At 37.0% G+C, this 23,852-nt stretch overlaps 6 protein-coding genes across 6 annotated transcripts; 3 read left to right on the top strand and 3 right to left on the bottom strand.

Annotated features, from left to right (window-relative positions):
- On the top strand, nucleotides 43–3,806 carry LOC107614048 (protein FRIGIDA). Its single transcript, XM_016316272.2, has 3 exons — nucleotides 43–1,096; nucleotides 2,523–2,698; nucleotides 2,790–3,806. The coding sequence occupies exons 1-3, from the start codon at nucleotides 202–204 to the stop codon at nucleotides 3,585–3,587; spliced, it is 1,869 nt and encodes a 622-aa protein (XP_016171758.1). The 5' UTR covers nucleotides 43–201; the 3' UTR covers nucleotides 3,588–3,806.
- LOC110265395 lies at nucleotides 6,447–8,726 on the bottom strand. Its single transcript, XM_021108380.1, has 3 exons — nucleotides 7,162–8,726; nucleotides 6,983–7,080; nucleotides 6,447–6,452 (listed from the first exon to the last, which is right to left on the bottom strand). Exons 1-3 carry the CDS (start codon nucleotides 7,922–7,924, stop codon nucleotides 6,447–6,449), a joined length of 867 nt encoding a protein of 288 aa, XP_020964039.1. The 5' UTR covers nucleotides 7,925–8,726.
- Nucleotides 9,851–11,786, top strand: LOC107612851 (pentatricopeptide repeat-containing protein At4g21065-like). Its single transcript, XM_016314608.2, has one exon. The coding sequence runs from the start codon at nucleotides 9,999–10,001 to the stop codon at nucleotides 11,685–11,687; it is 1,689 nt and encodes a 562-aa protein (XP_016170094.1). The 5' UTR covers nucleotides 9,851–9,998; the 3' UTR covers nucleotides 11,688–11,786.
- Nucleotides 12,791–17,319, top strand: LOC107612852 (GDSL esterase/lipase At1g71250). The gene is made up of 5 exons (XM_021110165.1): nucleotides 12,791–13,515; nucleotides 13,593–13,720; nucleotides 14,158–14,400; nucleotides 15,731–15,989; nucleotides 16,662–17,319. The coding sequence occupies exons 1-5, from the start codon at nucleotides 13,254–13,256 to the stop codon at nucleotides 16,883–16,885; spliced, it is 1,116 nt and encodes a 371-aa protein (XP_020965824.1). The 5' UTR covers nucleotides 12,791–13,253; the 3' UTR covers nucleotides 16,886–17,319.
- On the bottom strand, nucleotides 17,197–21,777 carry LOC107612850 (putative pentatricopeptide repeat-containing protein At5g08490). The gene is given in 3 exon segments (XM_016314607.2): nucleotides 17,197–20,663; nucleotides 20,665–21,206; nucleotides 21,276–21,777. Coding segments are annotated over 2 exon segments (2,631 nt in total). The 5' UTR covers nucleotides 21,172–21,206; nucleotides 21,276–21,777; the 3' UTR covers nucleotides 17,197–18,539.
- On the bottom strand, nucleotides 22,163–23,163 carry LOC107612854 (mitochondrial import inner membrane translocase subunit TIM17-2). Its single transcript, XM_016314610.2, has one exon. The coding sequence runs from the start codon at nucleotides 23,049–23,051 to the stop codon at nucleotides 22,386–22,388; it is 666 nt and encodes a 221-aa protein (XP_016170096.1). The 5' UTR covers nucleotides 23,052–23,163; the 3' UTR covers nucleotides 22,163–22,385.

The raw sequence follows: 23,852 nt of genomic DNA, 5'->3' as shown, positions 1-23,852 counted from the left end.
ATGTCTTTCTTTCTCTTCTCATGGGCCATAACCTATTACTTTAGGCCCATTTTTTAGAACCCCTTCACTGGTAACTGCACACTGCTTCCTCTGCTTCCTCTTCCTAATCATCTTCCTTCCTTTTTTTCACAAAAAGCATTCAAAAACGAAATCCACTTTTTTATTTTATTTTATTTTTTTAAATTAATTCTATTTTCTCCCATGGCGTCCCCTTTAACCGTTAAGGAAGAACAACATAAACACCTTCAATACGATTCCCCGACAGCAACAACAACCGCAATAACCGTCAAATGCGAGCCCCAAGACCTCCCTAACAACGCTTCCCTTACTCCGCCGCCGGAAACTGAACGCGCCGCCGAAACAATAGCTAAATCGGTGAACGACCTCAACAGCTTCTCCGTCGCGATACAAGCCTTCAAGGCAAGGTACGATGAGCTCCAGAACCACCTCAACTTCATCGACAAAGCCCTCGACGCTAGGTCGAAGGAGCTCGAATCGCTACCGTCTTCAAACGGCGTCGTTCCGTCGGAGCCGCCGCAGGCCGAAACCCTAGAAGGCACCGAGGACGAGGTTCTATCACTCTGCCAAACAATGTGCAGCCGCGGGTTGCGGAGGTACGTGATTTCGCACATCTCTGAACCCAATTTGCTCCGGGAGAAGGTTCCGGCGGCAATCCGGAACGCTCCGAAGCCTGCGAAGATCGTGCTCGAGTGCATAGGGAGGTTCTTCCTTCAGGGAAGCAAGGCGTATATGAAGAAGGACTCAAACATGGTTCGGGCGAGGGAGGCATCGGTGCTGGTTCTGGAGTATTATCTTCTCTCTGGCTGCGTTGGTAGTGAGAGCAATGTGGTGGAGAATTCGGTGAAGGAAGAGGCGAACAATGGCGCCGTTGCGTGGAGGAAGAGGTTGATTGTGGAAGGTGGTGTGGCGAAGGCTTCTGAGGCTGATGCAAAGGGTTTGATTCTTTTTATTGCTTGTTTTGGGATTCCGGCTGTTTTCCGAAACGAGGACTTGTCGAATTTGCTGAGGTTGAGCAATGCCAGAGAGATTTCACATTTGCTTCGCCAATCTCAGACCCTTCTTAAGAGGGTTTCAGGTGAAAATTTCAATTTTTTTTTCTTTAATTGCGGTTGTGTTGTGAATTACTGCGATTTTAAAAAATTGTATTGTAGATAGTTTTGAGGAAAACGTGGCTGGCTCTTCTTGCAGAAGCAATGTTTCAGTTGCAATGCAATGCAAGAGGTTGCGTATGATCAAATTCAAATATTTGAACTTCATGAAATTTAGCAGAATGCAAGAGCTACTGCATGATAATGTTTGGTTCTACTGCTTTAGTTTTGAACTTCATGAAAAATGAGAGCTGTTTCGTTTATTTGGATTGTTTAGGGAAACTGTTTCATACAATTTTTTGTTGAAACTTGAATGGCAAACTAATAAGCTGGAATCTGCATGTTGTTGTAATCATGAAACCCTCAAGGATAAAGTGGCCAGTAGCTTTTATCCATACACTTGAATTTGGTTCAAACCTCAAAGTAAATATCTTTTAATTCTTTTAGAGGACTAAGTATCAGGTGCTCTGCAGGGACTCTTTGATCGGCATCATTATTACATTGATTGCAATTATGAGGAATAATTGTACTTTCTCTTGTATTTGTGGAGGCATTACGAATATGAATCCTTATCTTTTTATAGATATAAAACAATAGGCTCTCAATGCCTGTCAACTTATCTTTTATGTCAATGCACATCTGACAAGCCATTATCATTGCAATCACCTGATTTTATTGTCAGGATTATCCTCATTTATAGCGCATTATAGTTAGATTGTTTTTTTCTATGATGGATAGGATAATGTGACCCAGAAAGAAGAGGGACTTTCTATTTTCCCCTTTCTGGAGTAGTATTAATTTGTAAGTTATAACTACTTGCTACACTGTTGGTATTGTATATGTTAAACCCCGCCAAATTGACTTTTTCAACTTACTTTGAGTTACATTGCTGCTAATCTGACATAATTCAACAGTGGGCATTTTCATTTTATAGCAGAAGCTTTTGCAATTGAGAGTCTTAGAGTTAAGCTAATGTCGTTATTTATATTCCTTCGCATATTATAGGAATGCTTGTTACCTAAACTACATTACTGATTTGGATATTACCCTGTTGGCATTGAATTTTCAATTTTTCAAACTACTTGATTCTCTTGTGACAATTAAGCCTAATATAGTTTAGAATGACAAATCATTTCAAGCTTGTTTGGTGGAACAAAATATATGCAGTGGGTGAAATTTTGAAGTAAAGTGCAGTGCATTTATCTTGTAAAATTTTCCATTCTTATATCATTAAAATAAATTGAGAAGAACTTTTCACCCTCTACCAAGCAACAATGATTGCTGATCTAAATTTTTCCATCCCAATCTGATTGCATTCTGCCCTAATTAACCCTTGAAGATTGATTTTGTATAAATATGTTGTATTCTGAAGCGTTTTCCACAATCTGAATAATTTGTCTGTTTCGGCCACAGAAATTGCCGATGGAATAATGAAAAAAGGCTCCGTTGTTGAAGCAGTTGACTTGGCTTATACCTTTGGGTTTGAAGAGAAATATTCTCCTCAGACAGCACTTACATCATTTCTACAGAAATCTGAAGAAGCTTGGAAGAAAACCAAGAATGGGTCACACGATATTCCTAGATTGCTGGTATACTCTAGTTGAATAGCCTATGCCGTTATCTTTTATTAATTGCTTTCCATTATGAATATTGACCTTGATGGTATTTTATCTTTTACAGAAGGAAGCAAATGTAAAATATTTAGCTGCTTTGAAATCTGTAGTTAGCTGTTTGGAAGGTCATAAGATCGGCTTGAATGAATTCCTTCCTGGGTGGGAACTTAAGGATAAGATTAGCAACTTGGAAAAAGATATTAGTGAAATCAAGAAAAGAATTGAAGGGAAGGCCGTAGCGCCCAAGAGAAAAGTGGATAAAAGTAATCCCTCAAAGAAAGTGAAGCCTCCAGAGGCTAAACGACCAAAGTTTGCTCCAAAGGATCCGTCTATCGCATCACCTTCAGTTGCTGCCTTGCAAGAGCATAGGATTGCTAGGCATCTGGATGCCAACAGCTCATATGATGTTCCACTCACAGCACATTTGCTGGATGGGAGATCCTATGGCTACTCAAACAATTATCCTGCCACATCCTCGCTGCAACTTGGATCTGTTTCAGGATCCTTGCCAGAAAGCTATCTTGGTGGTGCAGTGGCGAGCGGAGTTAATATGGTTGGAGGAGCCATAGCTAGCTCTGCTATGTCAGCCGGAATCACTGCCACAACTAGTTCATATTCTGGCTATCAAGGAGATGCGAGATTAGACAATGTTGGGAACAATCATCTTTATAGATGGCGTGGAGTAGGGGAAGGCGTATCTTCTGATGACTGGTCACTGGTGCAGCGTTATGCTGGACAACCTACATCGGCACAAGCAAGTGCAGATGGTTTTGCAGGCATGCCTGATTATCGCTCAGTTGCTGCTGCTAGCTGCGGTGGAGGTTCTGATTTGTATAGCTTTGCCGATGCAGTTTTTGAATTGTAGTTATTTTTGGCAGGAACCTCGTCGGCGTTAAATTGCCTTTTTATTTTTTGATCAGTTAGAACTTAGAAACAAAACAAAGCATCTTCCCCGAGATTTTTTACCTGCCTTTGGAGAACAAGCAGCATAGTTGTACAATGTTAGTGTATGTATGATTTCACAGAATATATCCTTCTTGGAGTTTATTAATGTTATTACAGGAATAACCATAGCATTGTGTGCCTTGCTTGCATATTTACCCACTTTTCCAAACAATACTTTGTTAAAAACCACAGAAAGAAAGTGCCTCTTTCAATTAAGTAACCTAAATTTCAGTATGGAGAATAGAAAAGCTCTATCCTCGGATAAATAAATCTCCCTTTAGAGAAGATAACTCACTCTTTTAAGTTTTAATAGACATTATATCAAATAATAATAATAATAATAATGAAAAGTACTAGAAAAAATTTTCTAAAATGAGAAAATTTATAAAGTAATAAAATAAATGATTAATCTTTGATATGTTTGTAATTTCTATTATGTGCAAGTCTTAGCACTTTAGTAACTAGATTAGGCTCTTGTTTTTTTCATTTTATTAAATTGTTGCTTGATCCAAAATTCCAAAATGCCAATGTTGGCTTAATTACTTGCTTACTTATAAGATAAATTTATTCTTAATTTATAAAAATAGATGGATAAGTTTATCCACATTATTTATAAGACATCTTTCTCCTTCTATTAATGTCATGTCAGTAATATTATTTATTTGGCAAAATTTTAGAATTAGTCACTCAATTTTTGTCAAATCAACTATTATTTCTAAATCAACAAAAAAGTAAAATATACAAAAATATATACAAGTAATAGAAATATATGCAAATTAGGCTGCAAAATTACTAATAACAATAATTAGAAATTAATAGTGTCTAATCAAATTTGTAACCTACAAGAATCTATATCTCTATATTTATTATATTTTACCGTCATAGACAATATAATAAATTTATAATCCCAATAATTAATTTATTAATTTCTATAAATAACTCATTAAATGTAATAAACATTCATATTACAAATGTCATAATAATCTATTAATCATAATCAATTTTACGTTACAAATATTCAAATTCCATACTATTTGAACTACTTATATAAGTCTCTTATCACCATTTTTTCAAATAACATCAAATTTAGCACAAAAAATTTATTTTTGCACTACACAACATCTCGAACTTACTCAATGGAGTATTATTCTTTTGAACAATATCACCAAACAAACAGACAAAGTTCGCATGGTTCGTCTATGAAAATCATTAACACCCACAAATGAAGAAGAGTCTCTTTACTTAGAAATGATTATATTAGATGAAAAGGTACAAAACAAACATATTTATTATATTTTTAAATTGAATTCACGAAAAAAATACTTAAATTATTTTTGCTTTCTATACTTTTTTATAATACTTTATATATAATTGTATTTTAATATCGTTAAAATTATACTTCTTTCAATATACTTTCATTGTTCCTTTTCTAATAACTTAAAAAAAAAATAAATGTAATCAATTTTTTTAACTAATTATTAACTATGATTTACTAATACTGCAAGAAACATCTTTTCATGTAATTGTGAAGAGAAATATGATGAACATATTCAAACATTTGTTATAAGAAGGAAAAGTCTATACTATAAAAAATTTAAAAATAGAAGATGCAAATGATTTGTATAGACCAATTAAATATATAATGAAAGCAAACTTTTTACTCACAACTGTTGTGAAAGAAATTAAAGATTCAGTGCATGTTTGGGCGCCATTATTTTGTTAAAAAAAGATCTTTTTTCAATGAAAAAAGATCTTTTTTTATTTTTTAACGTGTTTGGAAAATTTCTAGTAGTAAAAGTAAAAGCACTAGTAAAATCAAAAAAAGATCTTTTTTGAGAAGCTGTAATTTACATCTTTTTTTAAAAGATCTTTTTTCTTTAAAAAAAAGATGTTTTTCATGTAATAAATAAACAAAAAAGTACTTTTATATTGTTATACCCAAACATAATTGATTGATAAAAAGACATTTTTACATGAGATATCCAAACATAAAATTACTTTTACTTCTCTATAAGATCTTTTAAAAAAAGATAACTCGAAAAAAGATCTTTTTTTAAAAGCTCACCCAAACAAGCCCTCAATTTTGAACATTTTTCAATACTATTTTAAATTTGCATCACTTGAGACATTATCTGACAGAGTAGGTAAAAAAAAATATTAACAGATAATTTCACTTTATACTATTTCAATTATTCTTATTAAAAATAACTTATTCAAAAAAAAATTCTACACATTTTTGTTCTTTTTATTGTAGATGTCATTGAAAAATTGCATGCACATCAAGGGATTAAGAAAAAAGAAAAGCATACAAATTTAGGACACATCTTCAGAAGAAAAATATATATGCAAAGATGGAACAAACAATACAATAGAAAGTACATACAACTCAACAATTCATAAAGAACATACCTTCACAAGAATCTATGACAGAAAGAAGAAAGTAACAACTCTAAAATAACCAATAAAAAAAATAGGACGAGCGTCACATAAAAAGATTAAATCTATTAACTAAAACAAATGCAAAAAACAAACCACCAAATAAAAATGTCACTTTGTATAACTCTAACATCCAAATCTTTTGTATTACAAATTATTTTAAACAAAACACATTTTAAATTTAACTTTAGTTTATACATATTTAATTTTATTTTACAAAATATAATCATTTTTAATATTTATTATATACTATCATTAATTTATCGCCGGCGCATTGGGCGGATCTCATTCTAGTGGAGTTAAACCCCAAAATAGTTCCTGAGATTGGCGTCGTGCACTAAAATCATCCCTGAAATTTCAATTGCACTAATTACGTCCCTGAGATTGACAAAAATGCATCACGTTAGTCCCTAACCCATTTTCTATTAATGGCGTGATGACATATTTTGATGACGTGGCATATTAGTGACACGTGGCATGCTGACATGGATGGTTGTGACACGTGTCACAATGCTATCTGGCCACATGTCTCTTTGTGTCACGTGTCGCAACAGTATTCAATATTCATCCACGTGTCATCCATTATGTCATCATTGTAGATGCTCCAAATTAGTCCCTCACTTTGCATCAAGTGACTTATTTTAACCCCTGAAATTGAATGTCCTGCACCAAATTAGTCCATTCATTAGTTTTTTCTCATTTTTTTAAAAATTTAAAATTTTCAATATTTTAGATACATTAATTTCAATTTTATTTTTTCACATATCGTTTAAATACAAGTGCTTTTATAAAATTTTTTAAAATTTTAGTTTTAATTATATAATTTTTTTCTATAATAATTTAACATTGGTAAATTTTGTAATATATAAGTATTGATACACCCTCTACCTTCTCGGCGTTTGAAGAAGACCCTTCAAAATTTTTCATTTTAAACCGGGCCCTCATGCTCGAAGCCGAAACTCCAGGAAACCTCCCGCCTACAAAAGAAACACAACCTTATTGAGAACAATTAAACAATATAAGCAAACCCAACTTACGTAGCGCAAACAGTGCCTCACCAAGGTATTGCACAACAGATGCTTTATCCTCTTCCCAAGGAAGCAAATCCGACACCGATACTAAACCACCTCGGTCAACCATTTCCATCAAAAAACTTATAATACATTCATTCCGAGGTGTTATTAGTTCAGGCCCTAGGATATGATTGGGTTGACAACACCAGTACAGGGGAAACTTCTCCCCAAGATGTTCATCTAAATAGAATGGAAATTCTTCATCTACTGGCTTTACCTTGAAGAACATTTCCTTAAAATCTTTGAAAGAAGATTTATATAGTTTGAAAACAGAAAATCCAGGAGTACTATTCAAGTTAATCCAGAGACCTTTCCATACACCCTTTGCTTGAAACAGGGAGAAAAAAAGTTCCAAATCAGGTTTAATCTCCAAAAACTCCATTAGGATTTGAAAACATTTAATGAATGCCCATCCGTTAGGATGAACTTGAGAAGGTGCGCAATTCATTTGGGTTAACAAATTGCATTCAAACTTAGTAAAAGGAAGTTTTACAGATAATTCCTCAAGCACACAGCTATACATATAAAAGTTTTCAAAACCTTTACTTCTATGAAAAATTCGATCCGTACGGTTGCATGGCAACAACTCAATATGAAAACCAGGTCTGACCATCTTAGACATATTCAGACCCTCGAAACTCTCTCTGTCAAAGAACAGAGAAGCCCTTATCTTCACATCATCATCTACCCATTCATACAAATCATCATCCTCTACTTTAGGAAAAGCTTTCACCTTTTTGTCACTCATTTTTCTTTACAGAAATTAGGAAAGAAGCAAATAAGAAAATGCAGTTACTTACCTCTTCTACTCATTGTTTTTGAAGGAAGATGAAGTGTAAACAGCAAACTGTAAGCGGAACCTGAAAAGAAAATTTCCTTTTCCCATTCATTTAATGAAACCCTTTCAATTCCAAGCCGTAATCATGGCCATCAATCCAAGACCCACTTCCAACGGTTCCAAGCCTACTTAGGAACTTGAGCCTTGCATTGAAAACTGTTGACATTCATTTATACCATCATAGCAGTTACTTTTTTAACTAATATTAATTGACGTTACAAAGTAATGAGTCAAGTTGAACTGGGGGCTCCATCCCTGCGCCGAGCTATAATTCGGCCATTTAATTTCAAAAGCTCAACCTGCCTCATTTAAAACACAGGCTAAGCTTGGGGGCTGTGATACAACCGTTATACGTCGGTTACGAATTATAGCTCGGCGAATCCCTTTTTAATCGGCACATTAACTTTGCCGACTTTATGGCATTAAACCACTATGATCGGTTACACAGAAACGGTCAATAAACGGCCATCATCTCCGAGTTATAAAGGAAACAGCTGAAATTGAAAAGGTAGATCATCGTTCTAAGCTAAAATAACTCTTCAAATAATTCTCTTTAGCTGACTTGAGCGTCGGAGTGCTTTTTGCAGGTGCTCCCCCCCCTTGTTTCACTTGGTGGTCGAGGCATATTGAAGTTCTCCAACAAGGTCGGACGTTCAACCCTCCAAGGAGACATATAGCTCGGCCACAACCAGGCAGGAACAAGTATGTTATTATAAAAAAAGAATTATATGATTGATTAGACACATTTTTTCATAAAAAAAATGTATTTTTAACAAGAAATCAAGAACTAAAATACACATTTTTTTTTTATTCTTATGAAATACATATTTTCATTGTGTGAAAATGGACTAGACCGAGGGCACTTCAAGCATCCTCACTACCATCTCCGACATCTTTTGTCTAGACTGAAGAGGTCGGAGATGGTAGTGGGGGTGTTTGAAATATCTTCACGTCAACTCCAAGATTGCGGTTCAAGGTACTCGCAAGAGAAAAAATATTTTATAAAAGCACTTGTATTTAAATAACATGTGAAAAATAGAATTGAAATTAATGGATTCAAATATATTGATTGTTCCTGCCTGGTTGTGGCCGAGCTATATGTCTCCTTGGAGGGTTGAACGTCCGACCTTGTTGGAGAACTTCAATATGCCTCGACCACCAAGTGAAACAAGGGGGGGGAGCACCTGCAAAAAGCACTCCGACGCTCAAGTCAGCTAAAGAGAATTATTTGAAGAGTTATTTTAGCTTAGAACGATGATCTACCTTTTCAATTTCAGCTGTTTCCTTTATAACTCGGAGATGATGGCCGTTTATTGACCGTTTCTGTGTAACCGATCATAGTGGTTTAATGCCATAAAGTCGGCAAAGTTAATGTGCCGATTAAAAAGGGATTCGCCGAGCTATAATTCGTAACCGACGTATAACGGTTGTATCATTGATAATTTTGAATTTATAGAAAAAAAAGGAGAAAAAACTAGTGAAGGGATTAGTTTGGTGCACGACATTCAATTTTAGGGACTAAAATGAGTCATTTAACGTAAAGTGATGGACTAATTTGGTGCATCTACAATCATGACATAATAGATGACACGTGGACGAATACTGTTACGACATGTGACACAAACAGACACGTGGTGCAACTATCCACACGTGGCGCAACCATTCACATCAGCATGCCACGTGTCACTAGTCAACACATCATCATACCATTATACGTGGTTAAATCATGGAGTGACACGTCTCACTAACACACCATGTCATTATGCCATTAATAAAAAATGAGTCAGAGACTAATGTAATGCATTTTTGTCGATCTCAAGGATTAAAACCTCAAAAACAATTTTAGTGCAGGAATGTCAAGGAGAATTTTGGGTTTAAGTCCATTCTAGTGTGAAGAAAGAATGTTGTTAAACAGGTCTCTTAGAAGATCCACTTAACGGGTCTCTTAGAAACAATATCCGACGTTGTTGTTGAACAATGAACCATGAACAATGTATACAAGCTGCACGCTAACCTCATCAAAACGGGGAACCATTCCAACCCTGTTTCCCTCCGAAGCTTCGTCCTCCAGTGCGCCCGATCGCCACTACCCGAAGCTCCACGCTATGCAGCCACCCTCCTCCTCAGCCAGCCCACCATCACCGTCCCCGGCGACCCCTTCCTCTTCAACACCCTCATCAAAACCACCCCTTCTTCCCTCTCCATCTCCCTATTCGCCTTCATGCACCGAACCCCCCACCACCCTTTTGATCACTTCACCTTCCCCCTTGTCCTCACCGCCTTGAAAAGCCATCTTGACCCTCACCATCTCCACTCACTCATTATCAAGCTTGGATTCTACTCCAGTCTCTACGTTCACAATGCACTTATTGGTGCTTATGGTTTTCGTGGGTCCATTCAGTTTGCAGTTAAGGTGTTTGATGAAATGCCCCATAGGGACTTGGTTTCTTGGTCCTCCTTGATTTCTTGCTTGGCAAGGAACGGGATGCCTACTGAAGCTCTTGGGGTTTTCCGGCAAATGCAGGTCCAGGAGTGTGGATTGAAACTCGATGAGGTTGTTATGTTGAGTGTGGTGTCTGCGGTTTCGAGCTTGGGAGCATTGGAATTGGGTATATGGGTTCATGGTTTTATTTTAAGGAGTGGGATTGATGTTGGGGTTCTGTTGGGCACTGCGCTTGTTGATATGTACTCAAGGTGTGGGTCGATTGACAGGGCGGTGAAGGTGTTCGATGAAATGCCACATAGGAATGTTGTTACTTGGACAACATTGATCAGTGGGTTTGCAGTTCATGGCAGAAGTAGGGAGGCCTTGGAGGCATTTCACAGGATGAGGGAGTCTGGTTTGAAGCCTGATCGCATTGCTTTTTCTGGTGCGTTGGTGGCTTGTAGCCATGGTGGTCTTGTGGAGGAGGGTTGGCAGGTATATGAATCCATGAGAAGCGAGTACCAGATGGAACCGATGCTGGAGCATTATGGTTGTATGGTTGATCTCCTTGGTCGAGCAGGATTGCTTGATGAGGCTTTTAAGTTTGTGGAGGAAATGCCAATCCAGCCAAACTCTGTTATTTGGAGGACCCTGCTTGGGGCTTGTGTGAATCATAACTATCTTGCATTGGCTGAGAAAGCCAAGGAGCGGATCACTGAGCTGGAACCCCATCACGATGGTGATTATGTGCTTCTGTCGAACGCCTATGGCGGAGTTGGTAAATGGGTTGAGAAGGCCGGGCTGAGGAATTCGATGAGGGAGAATAGGATTGCAAAGGAGCCTGGCTGTAGTTGGCTCCATGTTGATCAAACAGTTCATGAGTTTGTATCAGGAGATAATTCTCATCCACAATGGGAAGAGATTTCAAAGTTTCTAGATTCAGTTATAGACACTGTGAAAGTTGGAGGTTACACCCAAAATACCTCCAATGTGCTGCATGACATCCAAGAGGAGGAGAAAGAACATTCTCTGGGTTATCATAGTGAGAAACTGGCAGTAGCTTATCTGCTTCTTTATCATAGGGATAGAAGGACCATCAGGGTTATCAAGAATCTTAGGATTTGTTATGACTGTCATAGTTTCATGAAGCATGTTTCAGGTATCTTTGACAAAGATATCATTATTAGGGACCGAAATCGGTTCCATCATTTCAATAAGGGATCATGTTCTTGTCGGGATTTTTGGTAAAGCATGCAAGTTCAACCTATAACCTATATTTCAAGTCCTACACTCAACAACTTGCAACAATGTCCATTTATCTATTTATAATTTCCATGCCAAATTCAGGTACACTTTCACTTCCTAATCACTAAACAAGCTTTCGTTTCCATTTTTAAAAATATTAAGGATACATATTATGTGATGTGTGGGAACCATGTCGACTCACACATCATTCACCGTTGGATGAAATGTGGACCCCAATTAGCTTGGGTTCATAGCCCATCCAATAGGATATGGTCGACATAGTATCAAATACAATGTATATACACATAACACATCTCTTACAACTATTATGCTTAAAAATAAAATGTAGTAATCTTTTATCGATTAGTATCTTGAATGTAAACATCAAGCATTTGTAGAAATTATGTATTTATGTTGCCATTGTAGTTTCAGTTCCTGTGGACACCAAACTATAAATATCATATAAAACTATCTTTTCCATTTCTACTGAATTTCGATAAGCCAAGTTTGAAAGATTTAAATTTCTTTTTTACTTGGTTATATTAATATGTAAATAATTTTTTGTTGAAACTTTATTTGATAAAGGATTATGAATCTTAATTATTATATCCTTTGGAACAATACTACATCCTTATTTGTGCTTGTTAGAAGTCATTCCAGATAGGTGTAAAAGATAAATAAATGAATAAATAAATAACAAGTAAACGGAAGCTTCCAACCCTATTCCTTGATTAGAAACTGACACGAATTCTTTTAGCATATCTATGGTTAATATGCATGTTCTACGTGCTGACATGGTACAACCTGCAATTTGCACATGAACTTTTGTTCCATGTCCAGTTTCTCAATCCATAGGTTTATCCAAGTATTTTAATTATTAGGGTGTTCAATTAGTTCATTTTCCCCATAAATTATTTAATTAATCCAATAAAATGACTCTAAATATAATAAACTACCAATTTACTCTAAATATAATAATATAATAATATAAAAGCAAATGCTTTTCATGCTATATGGGATACGGCACCACCTTGTGAAGCAACTAGCCCATGCGTCATGTTTGGCCGTCTGTCCCTGAATGGATTGTGTTGCATGAGGTTTTCTTTGTTGTTTTGGCTCTCTTTAGTTTTGTCGGTGGCAGTACATGTATATTTTTAATCGAAAAAGTCCCAACTCCTTGCATATTCTTAAAGCACATTTAATGTATACCCGAAAAACATGCACAATCAATATATATGCTTGATAAGTATACAGCTCATTATGGTGCGAAGACAGAATATAGCATCACCTTGAGTAACCAAAATAAACTTCTTTTGTTACTTTCCATGCTGGTGAGGGGTTTTCTGAAGTGTGAAGGCAATAATTCAGTGTCCATTAAGACCCCAAAGTGATCACCATATATGGTAAGATAGCATGGTCATGACTGAAAATGCCTAATATATGCAGGAAGATGGGAGAAAAAGAGAATAAATGTGAGAAGCACAAGAAATACATATCCATTATTTCCTTATAAGTAGAACTTGATTCAATTTAGTTTTCAAAGCATCAAAAACTAAAAGAGCTAAACAGATGGTGTGTTCGCTAATGGTATGGATTGCGTTTTGGACTCTGCTTTTGATTTCTGTGTCGGTAAACAACGTGTCCACCGCGACACGATCACCGATGCCACCATTTTCGGCTATGTTTGTGTTTGGTGATTCATTAGTGGATAATGGGAACAACAACTACCTGGCCTCTTTTGCAAAGGCCAATTATGTACCTTATGGCATTGATACTTCATGGGGTCCAACTGGGAGATTTTCAAATGGAAAAATGCTTGTAGATCTGCTAGGTACATAACTTTTTGCCTTTTTTTTTGTAATTACCAAAATCATAGAGTATCTTTGAGCTGATAAAACAGTTTTGCAGGTGAATTCTTTGGCCATCCATATCTACCATCTTTTGCAGCTGCTCAGATACAAGGCAGGAACATTACCTGGGGAGTAAACTATGCTTCAGCTGCAGCCGGGATACTCGATGAGACGGGGAGAAATCTGGTAATCTTTGTACTGATTAGTTTTGTTATTTTTTGAAAGGCGATTATTCACATGAAGATGTCTTCGTGTGAAGATGACAGCTGAGATCCAAGTGATTATTAATGTATTTAACTAAATTAATTGACATAACATATGTCCACATTTCAGTTATCATCTTCATATAAAAGACATCTTCAGGTGAATAACCACCTCTTTGAAAATGTATTTTATGTGAAATTCTCACATCTCGTGATCACATTTATTTATGAACGGGTCACTTACAAGTAAAACAGAAATAACATGGGGGAAAAAACATAGCATCTAAAATTTTCAGATCTATGTAAACACATTTTTACTCTCCCACTCACTCACCCCTGTAATGTTGCAATCTAAAAATTTCATACGAGAGTGTATATTCCTGTATGTCCAGATTTTAACTAACGGATTAAACGACACAGGGAGCACGCATTACCTTCAACCAGCAGGTGCAGAATTTTCAAACAACCGTAACCCAGCTGAAGACAACAATGGATGACATGAATTTGAGTCAGTATTTGGCGAAGTCATTGGCAATAGTGAATCATGGAAGCAATGACTACATAAACAACTATCTCTTGTCAGGACTATATTCATCAAGCTTCCTCTACGACCCAAAAACATATGCTGATATACTCATACAGCAATACAAAACTCAGATTCAGGTAAATTTTCCAATGCATCTTCTTGAAAAAAAAAAACGTTAATTAGGTCCTTGCTAATCATTTTGTTAAAAGAGTTTGAAATGTTCTTGGAATATTTGTTTTTATATTCAATGTAGGATCAATTGTGTAATATTCTAGAAGCGAATATTCTAAGATTATATATAATATAGAGTAAACTACCATTTGTACCCACAAAATTTGAAAACGCTGATATATCTACTCATAGAAGAAGAAAATTACCATTTGTACCCATGAAACATAAACTTTTGCTAACAAAACTATCCAAATCCAAAAAAATTATTTGAAATTTCCAAATTCCCTACCACTACCACTTACTCCACACCACCACTTTTTCAATCCCAAACCCACCACCGAAACTCTTCCTCACCACCACCCTAAACCCTAACCACTACTATCACTCAAAATACTTCCCGTGCCTCCGAGGAACATTCCAGAAACAACGATTATTTCAACCAAACACAGAACAAGTACAAACTTCAACCATGTCTTGCTGTAACCCAAAGAAAAGAAAGAGACGCACCTGGATTTAGGGTAGAGTCCTTCCATTGAAGGGGTAGCAGATGTGACGGTCATAGGATACAGATCCCAATCCGTTGGTTCTCCTGGGAGCATTTTATGGCCGCCATGAGGGAGTTCGACACCAGAGGTCCGTCGTCATCGGCAGTAGAGGAGGTCGATGAGGGTTTGGAGGAGGAGAGGCGGTCGATACGGCTGCGGCTACCGCGGTGACGACAGTGCGCGTTTGGGTGATTGCATCGCTGAGGGAGGAGGAACGGAGGGCCAAGAGAGCGGAGATTATTTGGAGGGAGGTCGTCTAGGAAGCTTGCCGATTTTGGATGGCGGCAATGATGGTGGTAGTTGGGGATGAGAGTGGTGGTGAAGAAAAGTTTGGGTGGTAGTGGGATTTGAGATTAGAAAAGTGGTGGTGAAGATAAGGGTAATTTAGGGATTTTAAGTAATTTTTTAGTGTTTGGATAATTTTGTTGTGCGGAACCCATATTTCATGGGCACAAATGGTAATTTCCTTCTTTTATGGGTAGATATGTCAGCGTTTTCAACTTTCGTGGGTAGAAATGGTAGTTTACTCTATAATATAAGATAACTACTAGTAAGGACATAACTAAAATTTTATCTAGTATAGGGATTAAATTATAATGGCTTAATTGAAAATTTAGTGAAATTATACGAACTAACAGAGTAATTAAGAGAGATGCTAGGAGATATAACAGAAACTATCAAAACAGTGTCTATAATCTGTTCTACATTTATTGCTTAATCTTAACACATGGAAGGTGCTACTATTCTGCAGCGTCTGCATGATTTGGGGCTGAGAAAGTTCTTGCTGGCAGGTGTTGGACCACTCGGTTGCATACCAAATCAAATATCCAAAGGCCTTTTCCCATCAGGAGTGTGCGTGGATGATGTCAACGCAATGGTTGGAATTTTTAATGATAGATTGAGATCCTTGGTTGATGAACTGAACACACAATACAGTGGTTCATCAATTTTTGTTTACGGCAACACTTATGCAGCTCTCACGCAGATTATACAAGACCCAATTGCTTATGGTAAGAAATGTCCTTAATTATATGGTTATTAATCTAGGGGGTGTATTTTGCTGCTCCTTAATTAATAATGGCACTCCTTTATTATTATTCCTAAATTGTCCTCAATTTCTATGAGCTTTTCTCATTACCGAAAACATAAAATAATGAAAATGGAGGGTAATATGGACAAATTATATAAAAAGAGTGACATTATCAAATTCAGGAATTGCAAGAGTAAACACCCAACCCGGTCCCTGTCCATATCAAATTAGGACAACGCGATCCCTCACCAAAAAAGTAACCCACGCCGGGATCGCGTTACTTTTTTGGTGAGGGAACGCGTTATCCTAATTTGATATGGACAGGGACCGGGTTGGGTGTTTACTCGGAATTGCAATAATGTAAACTATATTGAGTTCTCCTGGAGGTAAATGTATTGCACATGAGGCTAGGGGAGGTTAGTGTCATGCTTATAAGAAAAGTGATTATCACATTTCATAAAATCTATTAACACAAAATGCCTTAAAGCTTAAACTTCAAAGGAGGTTAGTGTCTATGTTTTCAAATAAAAGAATATCATAATTACAGAGTCAAAAATGAAGAAATATCATGTGTAATATCATTTAGTCTTAGAGAATAAACGTTCTTTTCCATTATCATCATGGCATGATGATGTATTTTTTTCATTTACAGGTTTTGTTGTGACTGGTAGAGCATGCTGTGGAGTTGGAAGTTTTCAAGGACGGATAAGTTGCTTACCCTATTCCATTCCATGCAGAAACAGAGACCAGTATGTGTTTTGGGATGTCTTTCATCCTTCAGAAGCTGTGAACAAAATTCTTGCTCAAAGAGCATTCAATGGATCATCCTCTGATTGCTACCCAGTTAATGTGTCTCAGATGGCACTATTATTCTAGCTTACCTATATTTCCTATTGGGCAAACCATAACTTCAGTTGGTATACAAAGGATCACATTATTATCAATAATTATTCAACAAAATTCAAAGTAATTTCTAAGGGTGAATTTTAGTATTGATGGATATCATTTATTATTGAGTTGTTAGAAGCCTTTTATAATTTTTGTGTTTAAGCTGTTTCTTGATGCATATTTGCTTTACTTGTGTTATAAATGTCTAGCGTATGATTGTTTCTTGAGAGTTCAAATATGATTATGCAGTGAACTGTTCTATTGAGAAGTTTCATATGTAATTACTACTTTGTAGTTCATTACAAGAGTGCATGGCATGTTTCTCGCTCAAAAAAAAAAAGGAAAAGAAAAGAATAGAGATTGTTGTTTATGGATTTTGTACTTGGTTGGTTTCATCCTTAATTTCTTTTTCGTCTGGTGAGATGTGTTCTGTAATTTTCTCTAGGTCAAAAGTGTATGTTTGTCATGTTATGTTTCTGACTATTGTATCCTGTGTCCCAACCGGAAGATGTATATGCAAGAAAATTTTTTCAAGGATCAGATTAAGTCAATTCATGAGACAAGGATTGCAAAGGAAGATGATTTTGAGAGGATGCAGCAGGAAGAACGTGAGAAGGTTATGCAGTCAAGTACTGCTCCTTTTAATGCAGAGGATCGAAGACTCAAGTAAGCATTGGTCATTATTGAGTGTGTTTTATTTTCCATTTGCATCTGATGTATAGCTATTTTGTGTTCAGGTAAATTTTTATGGAGTTAGTATTCTCTAGATTATTCACATGAATTAGGTTTTCTTCCAAATCTATCCCCTTCAACCTTCCAATTTGAATAATCTAGAGAATACTAACTTCATAAAAATTTACCCGAACACATAATAGCTATACATCAGATGCAAATGGAAAATAAAACACACTCAATAATGACCAATGCTTACTTGAGTCTTCGATCCTCTGCATTTAAAGGAGCAGTACTTGACTGCATTTGTGATACAGTAAAGAATGTGGTTTAATTATGTTGTGAGTGCTGTTTATGGTGAATTTCTGTTTCTCTGGATATAGGGCGGATGAATATCTGAAATTTGTTGAGGTCCAAGACAAAGAAATGGAGAACTTTGTTGCTGAAAAGGAGAAACTTTTGCGTGCTCGTGAAGAAAGCATTGCTGCATTGAAGCACAGGCATTGGGAGGAAGAGGTGCAGATGGAGAAGAACTTCGATGAACAACTTGCAAAACTCATGGAAAAGTATTCACCGCCTCAATCAGAGACCGAAGCCAGTGGTACCTGATGATTGGGGATGCAGAGACTCATACAGAGAGATAACCACAACTAAAAAAGATAAAGATAAAATCACAATTTATAGAATGACTGTTCAATGTTGGGTACTCAGATTTTGGTGCTCTAGATATTTGAGAATCTGACAGATTTGGTACTTTATTTTGGTTTTATTTAGCTGTTGTTTGAAAGGCCAATCTTGAAATTTTCTTGCTTGCATGCGGTACTATTAATAACAATAGTTTTTAACTTGGTTGATCTTCAAATTTGCGTATTGGGAAGCCTAATTTCTTATGGTTGCTCTTTTGGGTATTATCAAATGTGTTATGAAACATTGATTGGATGCCAGTTTCTTAATAAATGCATAACCAAGATTACGCTAAAAACTCTATTGGTTCTTTAATTTGTTGATCCAATGTACATAGAGTACTGTAAATAATGCTTCTTTGTGAGTGGGAACAATCCCCAGCCACAAATATATTATGTTTCTTCTCAACTTCAATCCAACTGCATCCTGCTGGCTTTTTCAAATCTTTGTTCTTCATCATCTTTCTAACCTCCATGACCCCATCCCATCTAGCATCTGCTGCATACAAATTCGATAAAACAATATAGTTTCCAATGTCGTCAGCTTTGATTTTGAAGAGATGGTTGGCTACAATGCGCCCCAATTCGACTTCATGATGGATTTTGCAGGCACCAAGCAATGACCCCCAAAGGCTGGCATTAGCTTCAATTGGCATCTTCGTGATGAGAGAATATGCTTCCCTAACTCGGCCACCTCGAGCGAGTAGATCCACCACACAAGCATACTGTTCTGCATTTGGTTTCATACCATGGATTTTCTCCATTGAATAAAATATCTGCAGACCTTCATCTACATGGCCGGCATGACTGCAAGCTGATAATACACAAGTGAAGATAACATGATCTGGCTTGATTCCCATTTTAAGCATATCAGAAAAAATTCTAAGTGCTTCTTCACTCAAACCATGCATGGCATACCCACCAATCATAGCAGTAAACATAACCAAATCCTTAACAGCACTTGAGCGAAATAGCTTATTTGCACAACCTATGATACCACATTTTGCATATGCATCTAAGAGGGCTCCTTTTAGGTGAAGATCCTCAAAACAAGAACGAATAATATAGCCGTGACATTGTGTTAGCAAGTGCGCCGATGCCATTTGTGTGCATACCGGAAGGATGCTCATGATAGTCACCTCATCAGGCTTCATCCTTCGAGCTTGTAACTCGTAGAACAGTCTGAGAGCTTGATCCCGACAATCATTTTCAGCATATACGCGGACCATAAGATTCCAGGTGGTAAGATCTGTCTCAGACATCCCACTAAAAATCATATTTGCATCATGATGTGATCCTAAACTCACATAACCTGAAATCATCGAATTGCACGAGACCAGATTCCTTTTTTCTGATAGTTTCTGAAACATTCTGTTAGCATAGTCCATGTTACCACATTTAGCATATGCATCAAGTATTGCATTTCCAATTGTGGGAGCAGTGTCACTAAATAGAGATCCAGCCTTAATAGAATAATTGTGTATTTCTTTAACCTTTTCTACTACCAAGAGAGAAGCACAAAAATGGATTGTGGCCAATACTGTGACTGAGTCAGGTCTAATTCCTAGTTTAAGCATTGAATGTAACAAGCTGAGAAATCTTGAATGATGCCTCTTCTCTCCAAAGGCATCAAGAATAGAATTCCATGAAATCAAATCTTTCCTAGGTATCATATTGAAAGTATGATATGCTTTTTCTGTATTGCCACATTTTGCATAGAAACTAACTAAAGCATTCCCAACAGTAGTATCTTCAAAAAGATGATGGTGTCTGAAGATATATGCATGGATCTGTTTCCCTACCTGCAAGTTTCTGAATTGAGCACAAAGTGGAAGTATGCTAACAATAGTCACAGAATCAGGCAATAGCATCTCTAGAGATACTAAATTACTCAATAGATGCAATGCTTTTAACCATTCACCATTTGATGTGAATCCTGCAATAATAGCATTCCAAGAGACCAAGTCCCTTGCATCCATTGCCCAAAATAAAGATTCCGCTTCCATCATCCGACCAACTCTTATGTAGAAGCTAATCAAAGCATTGGACACAGAAACATCAGCTGACAGTTCAGCCCGTTGCAGCACATAAGAGTGGATTTGCCTTCCATACTGGTATGCAACGTTCTCATCAAGCAATGCACAAACAGGCAGAATATTTGCTATAGTGGCATAATTTGGTTGTGTAGGCCCTTTCACCATTGAACCGAACAACGTAAATGCGTCTTCAAACAAGAGATTCTCAGCAAGACCTGCAATCATTGCATTCCATGAAACAACATCTTTCTGACCAATGTCATCAAAAACAGCATATGCATCATGAGATACCAGCCCACACTTTGCATACATTGATATAAGAGCATTCCCAGCAAGGGTGTCTGCCTGAAAACCAGACTTAATCACATAAGCAAGCATGCACACTCCTTCCAGCGTCGACATCCCCTAAACGAGCACAAACAGGAAGAACAATAGCAGCAGTAACCGAATTGGGCATAGCCTCCCCATTGGAGTGCATTGTCCGAAACATCCTTATCACATCCAAATCGTACTTCATGGACCCCGAAAACCCAGATAGAACAATGTTCCAAATGACAGAATCACGGTGGCTGAGCTGATAAAACATCTTATTACATTCAACAAGCCTGCCACATTTTGCATACATGTTAAGCAATGCTTTGTTGGTGACCTGGCAAGCATCATGGCCCTGCTTAACAACATAGCCATGAAGAGCTGTGCCCAATTTGAGAGCCAATAGGGCAGAACAAGACTTGAGAATTGAAGCAACAACACTGTGATCGGGTTTAAAATCTGCATAACCCTTTATGCATTGATGGAAAAGGGATAAGGCTTCTCTGTGCCTGGAATCAACACATAAGGTCCTGATCATGGAGCCCCATTTCTTGAAATCGTGCTGAAGCATGCCCTTCTTCAAAGAGGAAGCTACAAAATACGGGACTTCAACATTATTAGAATACCAAGTGAATTCAGAACAATGGATAGTGAAAAGCTACACAAATTTCAAACCTTTAAGGCTTCCAATTCCTCATTTTCATGCCACAATTGATGAAGGAAAAAAATATCTTCTTTGGCATTTTCACAAACAGTTGGCGTGCTCATTGGAAATGTCCCGGCGAGTGCTTATTTATAACTGCATTTTGTAATCTCCGGCAGCGTTTGCTAAGATTACTTCCCACGGCGGAGCAGATAGCGAAGCAGAGACCGTCGGAAAATAGCAGAATTTTAGAGATTTGGAGGTTGCAAATCTGAAATTTAGGAGCAGAGCCCAAAATCAGAACTCAGAAGTAGGAATTAGGATTATCCAACTAACTTTTGTTTCCTTTTTCATCCTCCAATTTTGTTTATATAACAGAGTCATTAAATTTTTCAAAATACAGTGATCTAACTGCTAAAGAAAAAAGAATAACATAAGTCTGATGCAATTATAATAGCAGCAAGCATGCAGATAATCTTTATTAGAATCTGCAGAGTTTGTGCAATTAAAGGAACATGTTCATTATATTATATAGAAAAAACTGATACAGTATCATCTTCTAGTTAGAGAGGTTCCACAGTAGCATTGTATGCCGAAAAAGGTTCTGGTGATTAGTGAAAAAGAAAAGAATGATGACCATCAAATAATGAGTTGAACACACAGTCCAAAACAAATATTGAAGGTTGATGTCTAACAAGACCTAACTTCTAACAAGATTGATATTCAATAACACATTTCCAAAAATATTGAGAACTGGATCGTACTCAGAGAATTAAAGAACAAACAAACACTGAGTTACTAATCAAACCCTCTAGAATATGCTTCTCAACCATGCACATGATAATATCATTATAATATTATTGGGATAAACTTCCTTAAATTTGAAAACTTTAAGCAATAAAGAAAGAACTAACATTTGCAGAGTGCAATACTAGCTGAATTCATTTATCCTTCTAAAAAGTTCATACTTTCATGACAAAATCAAGCTACAAAGCATAATAGTACAATTTAATACAATAATATTAATACAATAATCTCAGTCACTGACGGAGACTCCACCTAATAGTAATAAATTACCCCAAAAAAACCCTAACCCTTGAATTTGTTCCCCAACAAGACCACTTATTTCCATTTTTTTTCTTTCACTTGTACTCGAAATTCGGCACCGGTGGGGCATCAAAACTCTCCAGAATCTTCGTTTCGCTTTCGCCGCCAACAGACGCGGGCTCCTCCTTCTTCCCTCCAGCGAAGAGTCCACCAAACCAAGAAGTTTTAGCCTCCGATTCTGAGGCCGTCGGCGGAGAAGGCTGAGGACCGTGCTGACCCGGAAATCCGACGCCTGAAGGGTAACCGGTCAGCATAGGCTCCTCCGTGAGAGGCGGCATCTGCGGTGCATAGAAGACCTTGTTGAGCATGATCCCAGCTCCTTCAATAAGCGCCAGCAAGACACCACCGAACACGGCAGAGCGCGTGGCGACGGTGGGTCCCTGACGCATGGAGAGAAATCCTCCGGTAGCAAATCCAGATATGACTGAGTTCCATGGATCCTCCTTCTGACGAACATAGACCATGGTGCAGTCGAAGGTGGAGAAGAGTCCACCCCAAACCGCAAAGCTTCCACCCAGTCTCGGCGCGTTGAGACGCACTGCCTGTGACGCGCCGACGAGGCGTGAACCCTTGGGAGAGTTGAAGAAGCCCTTGATGAAGTGAAAGCCGGAACCTCCGACGGCTCCCATGCCGAAAGCGCCGCCTATGTCGTCGAGGATGCGATCAGGACAGGGCTCGCGTGTTGTCTCCGGGGTTCCCATGGCAATCAATTCGATTCGGTTTCTCTCTCTCTCCAAAGAGAAGAAAGAAGGAAGAAGAAAAAAATCGAACAATGTAGGGTTTTCTGACGGCGTGAAACATAAAAACCTTGCTAAAGATCCAAATATGGATTTTTCTTTTTCATTGAAAACATAAAAAAATTATAAAATTTTTTAAGTAATTTTATATTTAAATTCATCCAAGTTATTTGAATTATTTTTTTTTTCCATCTTCTTGTTTTGGTTTTTTAATTTGATTATGGAAATAAAAGTGGTGTTAAACTCGAACATGGAGAATATAGGTGCTTTAGAGCTATGTGGTGTAAGTGGAACAACTCGGAGGGTTCGAGTTGCGTTGTATATTCCATTTCATGAAAAAATTAATAACAACAAACAACTCGGAGGGTCCGTTTTCTAGTTTCGGAAATTCATATTTGATCAACCACAAGTCGGACCATGCGATTTCTTAATCAAAATTTTAAAATCAAACAACTCGCATGGTCCGATTTATGTACTCTGATTTTTTCAATTTTTTTAACACAAATCAAACCCTACGATTTGTGTATTCTAAATTTTTTTCACTTTTTTAAACACAAATCGGAAGGTCCGATTTGTGTACTCCCACAATTTTAAAAAACACCAAAAATTACCATGTTAAAATATATCACTTATTTTACTCCCATATCAAAATTTTTTAGCCTCTTGTTTTAATGTTTCTTTTTTTTATTCGAGATGTATGTCTTCTTTTTTTTTTCCTCTTTTTTTAATTATTTTTTAATTTTAATATCATCATCATCAATAAGA

The sequence above is a fragment of the Arachis ipaensis genome, chromosome B08, assembly GCF_000816755.2.
Source record: "Arachis ipaensis cultivar K30076 chromosome B08, Araip1.1, whole genome shotgun sequence".
NCBI classification, from domain to species: Eukaryota; Viridiplantae; Streptophyta; class Magnoliopsida; order Fabales; family Fabaceae; genus Arachis; species Arachis ipaensis.
The sequence above is the reverse complement of the archived record's forward strand: the minus strand, read 5'-3'. Positions and strand labels throughout refer to the sequence as shown.

Bases quoted from the DNA above. Each gene is read 5' to 3' on its own strand.
- LOC107612854 (XM_016314610.2), bottom strand. From the start codon at position 23,051: ATGGGAACCCCGGAGACAACACGCGAGCCCTGTCCTGATCGCATCCTC.
- LOC107612852 (XM_021110165.1), top strand. From the start codon at position 13,254: ATGGTGTGTTCGCTAATGGTATGGATTGCGTTTTGGACTCTGCTTTTG. The intron at 13,721-14,157 runs GTAATCTTTGTA...TAAACGACACAG, and splicing joins ATGAGACGGGGAGAAATCTG to GGAGCACGCATTACCTTCAA. The intron at 14,401-15,730 runs GTAAATTTTCCA...ACTATTCTGCAG, and splicing joins AATACAAAACTCAGATTCAG to CGTCTGCATGATTTGGGGCT.
- LOC110265395 (XM_021108380.1), bottom strand. From the start codon at position 7,924: ATGAGTGACAAAAAGGTGAAAGCTTTTCCTAAAGTAGAGGATGATGAT. The intron at 7,081-7,161 runs GTGAGGCACTGT...TTTCTTTTGTAG, and splicing joins ATCTGTTGTGCAATACCTTG to GCGGGAGGTTTCCTGGAGTT.
- LOC107614048 (XM_016316272.2), top strand. From the start codon at position 202: ATGGCGTCCCCTTTAACCGTTAAGGAAGAACAACATAAACACCTTCAA. The intron at 1,097-2,522 runs GTGAAAATTTCA...TTTCGGCCACAG, and splicing joins CCTTCTTAAGAGGGTTTCAG to AAATTGCCGATGGAATAATG. The intron at 2,699-2,789 runs GTATACTCTAGT...TATCTTTTACAG, and splicing joins ACGATATTCCTAGATTGCTG to AAGGAAGCAAATGTAAAATA.
- LOC107612851 (XM_016314608.2), top strand. From the start codon at position 9,999: ATGAACAATGTATACAAGCTGCACGCTAACCTCATCAAAACGGGGAAC.